Source organism: Crassostrea angulata, chromosome 7, assembly GCF_025612915.1.
Source record: "Crassostrea angulata isolate pt1a10 chromosome 7, ASM2561291v2, whole genome shotgun sequence".
NCBI classification, from domain to species: Eukaryota; Metazoa; Mollusca; class Bivalvia; order Ostreida; family Ostreidae; genus Magallana; species Magallana angulata.
This window is the reverse complement of record NC_069117.1, coordinates 41,380,307-41,390,191: the sequence shown is the minus strand read 5'-3', so window position 1 is coordinate 41,390,191 and position 9,885 is coordinate 41,380,307. Positions and strand designations below refer to the sequence as shown.

The following is a 9,885-nucleotide window of genomic DNA, read 5'->3' as shown; positions in this document are numbered from 1 at the left end:
CACCAATTTTGAACATCATCGTCATTAATTTGGCTTCTCCCTGGTCGATAGACAACGTCCCTGCGGGGAGCGGATATCGGAGGTCTCCCTAATTTATAACTGTGTATCTACCGCGCTTCACTCTTTTACGAAACCCGTTGCTAAATTACACATTAAATTCGCGCCGCACTTCAGTTACTTTTGTCTCCAGAGTCGTTTGCTTTATGGCTCCGATTTCCTTTTTATTATGTGTAAATTTGATGGCTTTGGATTGGAGGATGTGCATTGAAGGCCAAGGGAAACATCTGAATGAAATTTCAGACGTGAAAAATTAAGCACCTTTCCGTAACAATTTTCCCCTTGAGAGAAAGAGAACTTGCCATTTTTCTTGTGACACTTCAAAGCGTAATTAAATTAATGCAGCTTTTGAGAGGAACCGTCATTTGCAGTATTTGTGTTAGTATATTGACATGCTAAATAAAGATACGGAGGGAAAAATAAACATCATGCCGCTCAGACAAAGGGACCAGAAGTTTTTATTTGCCCAGTATTGTAATGCCTTCCCATCCGTTTAATTCAACGGTTTTCTCATCACACAAAAATTACCGCTACCTGAGAAAAAATCCGATTTGCATAACAATAACCGTATCGACACTAACTGTCGATAGAGCGGTGTGTGCGCGTGCGCATTGGAGCTTATCTAAATGAAAGGCGCTTATTACAAACACAATAACAGTCCGTGGAAACGTGTTTACTGGAGTGTCCACAGCCACACCAACACGCCGACTGTTACCAATGCATAGCATGCCTCGGACATTCTTGCTCCGTCGAGAGGAAAACACAACAGAACGAGACGAAAATTGTCATCCAGAAGACAGACAGTGGTCTCTGACAAGCACAGCTCCAGCGGCAGGTGCTGCCAAAAATCCCACTAACAGTCGCAGAGTTCTGGGTGAGTACAGTTCATTTACTGTTAAAGATCAGTCGGTTCCGCAAAGAGAAAAAAGTAGCAATTACCCCCCCCCCCCTTCCCCTTCTTTTTCCAATCTTGTTCTTTTAATTTCTAATGTTTAAATGATTGTATCAGAATACATTATTTTCTGACGAAATGTTTCTGCTGGTACGGTTTTAATTAGCTTTAGCCGTTATCTTCGATAAGCGCTGGGTTGAGTTCATTATATGTTGCTTGTATTTGCTGGTAGCTGCACAAGTTGATGAGGGTTTGAACTGAGACAACGGGGTCAGAGTATGTGACTGGACAAACTTGTGCCAGTTTTTCTGGTTAAACACGTTTTCCCCGGGGGACCTGTGTTTACAAATCCTTATCGATATTTCGTCAAATTCCATTTTTTATCAATCAGCACAAAACACATGTCTTTTCCCGTACTAATGAAATTTGATTTTTCATATGGGCCTTGGGGGCTACATGCAAACTATTTTTTGATCAGTTAGTTTTAATTTCTCTTCTCTTTAATGAACTGACATGTTTATCTTGCATGACACTTTCATCTGATTGCATAAGTACAAATTTTGATTATCGTGATTCCAGAAATGTCAAAATAAAAAAAAAATTATGGCCGTAAAACATATCTAAAAATAATTTTTAAAAAGGTTTATAGTTCTAACTAAAAACCGCCGTTTCCCATACAATGATTACCTGTGTGTTATTCTGAAGACGTGAATTATTAATTTGATTTATCATTGTCATCAGCAGTCGAAAGCATCTGTCGTGCTATGGCGGTTTTCATCCTAATTAAGATCATCATTTACTGAATGAAACACGGAAACTTATCGATTGCCGTTGCATAGAATCTCTGGAAACATTTTCAAAATTATCCCCTAAAATCAATATCTTTTTTTCTTTCAGACGCGCGTGCTTTCCATTATATGAGCATGTTACCCGATCTTTTGGCTCTGTTAAATTATTAAGTAACGCTTATAATTTTTTAACTACGAGAATCTGATATTATCGACCAGGTATTCAAATTGCCACCCCCCCCCCCCCCCCCATTTTTTAAAAAAAACTTGACTACACGTTATCGAAATGGATGAACGGGGTCTAGAAAATATAAAAGGTGTCAAAATAAATCTACTTTGGCACAATATTGGATTAACAGATAGATATTAACTTAATCTCATGATAAGCAATTCAGTCGGTAAACAGACGGCATATATAGCGTGCGTGCATTCCGTAGAAACGTCTGCAGATAGGCCCCTAAGTCACCATTACTGAAACGATGGTGTTGAATCAGTTGATTATGGCGTATGATAAGACGAAGTCAAGACGACTTAATGGACAAACCCCGCAAATTAAGTCCCATAATATACTATCTTTATTTGGGCCCTTAATTGTGGCAACAGCCATGTTAAAGGAGATAGGTACAGGAGACAACAAACAAATATTGTGTTCCAACAACAAAAACCTTTGGTCCGGTGACATGTCTGTTTTGGTATCAATTAGTTCTGATATTATCTAATGGCGAACCATTTTTCCCGCTAACCACATGTGGATATCGAGAACTCACATTTTCCCCTTCTTTGAGATAGCATTCCCCCTAATGTCTATTTCACACGGTTGTGACAGCTAATAAGAAACGAAAATTACTTTCTTCATTTATTTTTTTTCTTCTCGAAACAGCTTAATCCAATTTTCTTTCACCTCGCGTTTCTTTTGACACCCTCCCTCTGCTTTTCATTTTCTAATGAAAGTAAAATGGGGTTCCATTTCTTCATTTAAGGTAACAGTTGTTCTTTTCAAGAAAAGAAGAGAGTTGTTGGGGTCGAGTTTTGCTCTGTCACCCCTCAATTCTTACAGGTAATTAGTATATCTGCCCATCGCGCTATTACGCCACACTATAACGAAAAGAAACTGCCGCCAACTATTTCCAACGGCTACCCTAAGGAAGCTCTGTTATTTTTCACAACTTTGTATTTTTGTTGGAAATGAAAAAATTGCGTAAGGTTCATTTAGCGGGTTCGATCAACTAGTGAAAGACAGCAGGCGTGGAGCGTGAATTATCTTTCAATATGGGGAATAAACGAAGTGTTAAAACGGGAGAAAAGATCAATAGAGAAAAAGGAAAAATAGAGACATTATTGATTCTTGCAAAAAGGCGCGAAAACGAAATAAAGATAAAAAATGTATGTTTATTTGTGTTCATTTCATGTATAAATATTGACCAAAGTAAAAAAGCACCATTAGTTTTTTTACACTTTGAAAAAATCGCACGGCTTTATGTGTATAATTAATCCGGATGCGATTCCTAGCACTTTCGTTGGTTACTTTCGTTATTCTAAAAAATCACCTTATCAAAGGAGTCTAAAAACAAGATTTCCTTTACGTGATAATGTAGACAACGAAATTGCTTTTAAAGTAATAAACGCACGCGCAGTGGAAATCTTATTTTACATTTTACAAGCCTCGTATGATGATTCTTAACATCGAAAAATCGGAATCGTTGGGGGGGGGGTGATAAAATTCCGGGTGTGTTGATTATTAAACAATAAATATTGAAACATATGCATGAATTAATCAGTATAACTGTGCATCTGTTTCCTCAGTTTATTGCGATCTTAAAACACACATGTGCATATATTGCTCTGATTAATTATTTAATCCGAAACGCTCTATTACTTTTCTGAGTTTTGTTGGATTTAACACAAAGAAAAAAAATATTGCAGTTTTTTTTATTAATCTTTACGGTCGGTGAACATCAATTTTCTCAATAGAGTTGTATTTTATTTGTAATTTAACTAGAGAGGAAATTAATGACTTTATTATACTCAATTTAATGTTGTAAAAACGTTAACGGTACCCAGAAATGATTGACAATCAGGTTTAACGGGTCTTATACCGGTCCCCATGTAACATCAAGACAAAAAGGGTCCCGCGACCGAACGAGCCCCCTGGCTATTATCTTTAACGATTTAATCTATCAATCTATTGTAAAACACATATCAAGCTAATGTAAACCAGTTCACAACTGTTTTTTTAAACAATGAGATTAATCGTATTTATTAGACGTCGTAAATAACGCAGCCCACACCTGAGCCTTAGCGCCCACCCCAGGGGGTTGATTACTGTATATACAAGTTTATGATGGCCTGGTCCTTTATCAGAGCGGGGTAGGGGTGGATGGTCAAGCATTTCAGTCAGACGCACGGGACTAGTCGGTCACAGGCCTAGAACAGCTTAATGTAAGTATAGAAGTACCGTCAGAAAAATGAAAAGTTATACTAAATAATTAATATTCCTTAATATAAGGACAGTATTCCTCTAAAAAAAATTCGCTTTTTTAAAGATAATTTCTTTTTAGCTTGAGTCTTTCATACGTTTTACAAACAAGATTTGTGTTTTTAAATGAAAGTTTTAACACCACTAATAGAGATGTTTCTAGATTTTATAAATTAATTTTACCTTGGACCTGACAGTTATAGATAGTTAGACACGACATGTGGTCACATTTAAATATTTTCTCATGATAATTTTAAGTAATTCTTCTTGAATTATATCATCATCACCACACAGCGCTCTTTATTCTTGGTTCTACTATATTTTATTTGCGATTGAAATACCAGTAAATTGAATTTTGGGGCTGCAAGTTAAAATTCAGGTCTTGTCTTTAAATATTTGTGGACCAATGAAATATTCAACAATTTGTGTATCCTAATCATTACTCGATCGCCAACAGTTTAAGGCATTTCCTTTCCGTTACCTTCCCATTGTTAAATGCTTTAATCAAGTATCTCGATGAATGAAAACACCCGAACCTGTTCACGCAAATTCGGGGTAGAATTAAAAACAGTTAATACACCTGCCCCCGCGCTCAGCTAATCAGAGCTTAGTAGGTCAACTTCTGCTCCTCTCCGGCCCTGTTTTTATTTCCCAACGTTATACCATCTGTACCCCCTCCAAATATGTATCGGAGCAACCTGACAATCAAGATTTAGATAGGCGTAAAACCATGTCGCCGGATTTTCTGGGTGAACGAGGGGTGAAGAACAATTCACACCTGTTACCGGACAGGTAACACTCAGTCAGGGCGAAAAATCGTCAGGTATTTTTCTTTGTATAAAAAAAAACCATTTTAGGAGTAAGGATCAGCTTAAAACTATTGAAAAAAGGTATTTCAGTTCTCCGTGTGAAATCATTGTCATTTCATATTATTTATCAGTTTTTAAACGTCCTGCATTTGTGTACACCAAATGCTATTTCACTTCTCGTACAGACTTATTAGTTGTAATAAAATACACGTATAATAAATAAGTTGCGTTTTCCGTAGCATTTTTTAAAAATATTTTTTTGTTTAAAACCCTCTTAATTAAATACCGTGCGTCGACTGCTTTTCAACATTTGAACTCAAACGTTGATTACTTATATCGGTAAACTTTATACATGTATAGCCTTTAATCTTTATGTCTTCTTTTTTATTTTTCAGGACATCAGCACTCTAGAGACAATCATTCTGTACACGAAATGAAACCTCTTCAGGAGAGAAAGACTTGCGCGGTGAATTCGTCAGTTGTCGGAGACTCCCAGCAATCTTCGTTGGAAATCCTGGCAACCGCTGCCGCCCAGTGTTCATTTAAGGCTTCTCCAGAAGCTCTTAAAAATATAATGAAGCCAACAGAGGATACCGGTTCTGAAAACGTGATCCCCAGTTACTTACAGCAAAAACTCCCCTCCTTTGCAACGTTGGCTTACAACATGGTTCGAAACATGCATGCAAAACCAATGTCTGCAAATGTTCGACAAGAGAAGAGACCTCACGGTGATGTACGATCCGGGTTCAAATCTACTTCGTTACAGTATAGACTGGCGACTGATCGTGGGAAACTAAGATCACCGAAGAAGTCTCCTAAAAAGAAATCCGCTGTGCACAACCAAATGCATGAAAAGGAAAACGTTTCAACGCCAGCTAATGATGAAAATAGACTTGGGCCGCTTTCTATTAAGTCTACATCAAGTACATCCTCTCCAGCAAAAAAGAACAGTATTTTTAGCGAAGCAGACAACTCAAGAGTCGGATCAGAAATTCTGAAGACAAAGCGCTCAAATGAAAACGTTATTGAGAAATCCACGGAGAACAAAAACTCCAAAAACAGTCCAAATAAAGAACTCAAAGAAGTCGTCGCAAAACCAAAGATATGGAATCCCATGTTTCACGAATACACGCCAAAAAAGCAAATTGCGACCGAAGAAGTTAAAATTAAGTCCGAACCCATTCATAGCAACGTATCCGGAAATACTCCAATCTCAGCGACAGTGCCGGTTCCTCAAAGAACACTTATAAAACACACAGTGGAATCGATGATCAAGAAAGAGGAGGTGTCTGTAGACAGTCCAAAGGTGTATATAGCGGAGGATGTGACAATCAAACGTCTGCTGCCCAAACACGAAGAGGAGCCGTCTGCTAAGAAAATCAAACTCGAAAATAACTCGATTCCCGTTCCACAAACAATTCCAACTTTAACCGAGATGAAAACTCCATCAAAATTTCCAAATATCAAACAAGACTTTTCTTTATATAATATCTCGATGACTCCAACGTCGCTATCACCATACTTACCACGCGGATTTGAACCCTCACCGAAAACTTACGCCAATGCACCACTGCGCCATCTTGTGCCACCAATGCAACATTGTACCTTCTCCCCCTTCAGTCCGTCGTTTGGAAGAGCAGACAACATTTTGACCCCCGAACTCTACAAGTCCCCCGTCCAGGTTCCACGTAAATCCCCCACACAATCTCATCTGGATACACCCCTGAAATCAGGCGCCATACCAGTACCTGTTCTTGCATCTCCATCGATGATCTCGCCTCATATTGCGCCAAAAACCACACTTAACGACGCAGTTGTCAGCGAAGATATCAAACCCCCCCTTCCAAGAGTACTTGCGCCAAAATTTGCAGAGAGCGAAAATCAACCTCTTTCAAAAGAAGTAAGTAATAAAAAATCACGATTTTAATCGATTCTTTATTTTTATTTGCAATTGAATGCCAATTTGAGAACCTCGAAATGCAAATAAATATTGTTTTAGTGAACTTATTTGAGTACCTCTAAACGCAAATTGATATTTTTATTTGAGTATCTCGAAGTGCAAATTTGAAAAAAATTGGCTAGATATATATACGACATTTTTATTGAGTGGTCAGTTTTAAAAAATGACGTTTTTGTTACAGTTGCAACAGTCTTCAATGGTAGAGCTGGTCAATGGCGGCTTTGGAATCAAAAACCCATCTTATCGCGCCCCAAAACCGTCCGACATCACGAATATACAGCAAGGTAAGACGGCAACAGGTTGTGTAAATGTAAACAAACCGTGAAAAGGGACATCCGTGATTCAAACACTCCACAAATAACAGATGTACATTTTCAGAAGCGTGACACAAACATTTGTTTGCCCAGTGCTCCATATTATTTAATAGAATCTTTTAAATCCTTTTCAATAAGGGCTCTCAATTATACCATCTGTTACTTTCCAAGCTTTGATTCAGGATTTAAATAAACTAAAAATTACCTGCGCAGACGGAGGCGGGGATTTTAAACTCATTGTAAATTTAAATGTAATTGAATTTTTCTTCTTCTTTTTTTGCCAGATTCTGAAACCGGAAAAGGGAAATACGCCTGCAAAATCTGTTCTAAAGAATTTGGCTTGCAGCGACTTTTAAACCGCCATCTGAAGTGTCACAGTGACGTCAAAAGATACCTTTGTACATTTTGCGGCAAAGGTTTTAACGACACCTTTGACTTGAAGCGTCACACAAGAATTCACACAGGTAATTAGGGCTATTTTTTGTAAATTTATTAGTATATACAGTAGAGACACTATTGAAAATTGTAAAATGGTGATGTTTTAATTAGTTAATTCAAGGCAGAGGTTATTAAGTCGATCATTTATTTAAAAAAACGTATAGGCGATATGACTTTATTATTAATATCGGTAGTGTAATTGTATGCAAAGGAAACCGCCAGCACTATAACTCTTTGGGAAATATTAGTATCATGATGATTTATTTTCCATTACCATTTTATGATAATTTTCCATACCAGTGAACTTTATGTTTAAATAGTAATTCTTACTTCAAATAGTGCCACCCAACTATGATGAAGTTGTGATATTTAAACTACAAGAGGTGCAATATTTTGCCAAAAAATAATATCAATAAATTTTCAGACATGTTTAGATATCAAGAATATTTGTAGATCAAAATAACCTTTCATAACACCTCATATTTCAAGATCTATATGGAATGATTTTTAAAAAAAGTATATGTAATCGAGCATTTCTTGCTTTGCAAGAACGTCATTATAATACGTTTTTTGTGACTTTTATAATCTTATTTTCCCATTTCTCTTTTTACAGGTGTGAAACCTTACGCGTGTAGCGAGTGCGACAGATCCTTTACACAAAGGTGTTCTCTTGAATCTCACTGTCGCAAAGTCCACAGCATGGACATCAGCTACGCTTACAAACAGCGCAGAAATAAGATTTACGTCTGCGAAGAGTGCGGCCATTCAACGGCTGACGCAAGCAAACACTTCCTGCATCTCCGAGAAAACCACCCAAACAACCCGGCGCTTATGAAGTGTCACGACAGACGACAGTTCAAATTTAATGGCGGGGAAACAACAACGCAACAAAATGTCCACCTGCCGCGGACGTGACAGGGAAAAAAAGACCTTTTATTGACATATGTTGTAACCTTACCCACACGCTTACCCAGTGAAAAACATTTTAATTTATATTGAATGTCATGATTGTCACTTTTCTTTTTTCTTTTGTCTAGTCATACGAGAGGGATTTGTACAGTTTTAGTTTGTACGGTGCTGATTGCATGGTAACGTGACTATAATGAGAGTAGTTGCTTGTTTCATGTTTTGTAGTCATTAAATTATTGAGAAAAATGAAAAAAAAATATGTAATTGTTTTGTGTCCCTAATTGGGTGCGGCTTTCTTTGTGGGTGTTGTTTGAAACAATGAATGTATGTTGGCCACAATTAGCACACTTAGCACGGGAAATACGACATTTAAGGTAGGTTGGCCTATATACAATACAATATACAATTCTTTGCTTTAAGTGCTGTGACCTTCTGGTAAGAGAAATAACTCAATTCGGGACAAAAAGCTACCACAAAATATTACCATGGCTACCAAATGTTGCTCTGTGAAAAGAGCAATGATATGGATTCCTCATAAGGTTCTCCTCACATGAGATATTAATGTTTGGCTTCACATCATATATTATGAATATGGATTTCCGAGTATATTTGATGAAACCAAAGTTTCTTACGTAAAATTGCATGATGTGAGAACTCCTTTCTTGAAATTTTTAAATGAAAAGGCGAGGTACACAAGTTATGAACAGGTATGCATTTTAACTATGATTAAATTATATCTATTTTGGAAAATTATTATCATTAAAATCAAAGAACGGTGCATACAAGGCTTGACAAATCCCGTGAATTTAAAATTTAAGGTCAGACGACACGTTCCTCGAGAATCTTTTTTGTATTTCCTCGTAATAAAGAGTTCCAATAAAAAATATCAATTTTATAATTATTTTAAAAATGATCAAAATTTGATTGGATGTGGTTATGTGTCTAAATGGCCGAATGGTTAGAATTGTGGCCGCTCACTGCCATAAGCGTTCTAGAGGTCGTGAGTTCAAAGCCCCGCCCCGGCCGAGATATTGTTCCAATATTATAGTGAATTTTGCTGTGTTGTATATGTATTTATTTTTATATCAGCAATTCAAGTGTATTTTCAAGAAGATTATATAGAAAATTGCATATTCTAGTATTTTGCAGAAATGCCTGGTAAGGTACCCTAATTTTTTGCAAGAAAGCTTGTCAAAATAGTAGTAAACCATCAACAAATTCCTGGAAAAAGTTATATAAAAT

The 9,885-nt window shown here is 37.0% G+C and overlaps 1 protein-coding gene across 2 annotated transcripts; it reads left to right on the top strand.

Moving 5' to 3' along the window:
* Positions 1-219: 219 nt before the first annotated feature.
* LOC128157022 (PR domain zinc finger protein 2-like) lies at positions 220-8,893 on the top strand. Of its 2 annotated transcripts, none has more exons than XM_052819371.1 (5): positions 220-931; positions 5,418-6,922; positions 7,164-7,266; positions 7,581-7,760; positions 8,348-8,893. In XM_052819371.1, exons 1-5 carry the CDS (start codon positions 775-777, stop codon positions 8,647-8,649), a joined length of 2,247 nt encoding a protein of 748 aa, XP_052675331.1. In that variant the 5' UTR covers positions 220-774; the 3' UTR covers positions 8,650-8,893. The 2 variants fall into 2 exon arrangements, with proteins under 2 accessions (XP_052675331.1, XP_052675332.1); XM_052819372.1 differs by lacking the exon at positions 220-931 and adding an exon at positions 3,513-4,176.
* Positions 8,894-9,885: the final 992 nt, after the last annotated feature.

Coding starts and splice junctions, on each gene's coding strand:
- LOC128157022 (XM_052819371.1), top strand. CDS start 775: ATGCATAGCATGCCTCGGACATTCTTGCTCCGTCGAGAGGAAAACACA. Junction 7,267..7,580: donor CATCACGAATATACAGCAAG/GTAAGACGGCAA, acceptor TTTTTTTGCCAG/ATTCTGAAACCGGAAAAGGG. Junction 7,761..8,347: donor TCACACAAGAATTCACACAG/GTAATTAGGGCT, acceptor CTCTTTTTACAG/GTGTGAAACCTTACGCGTGT.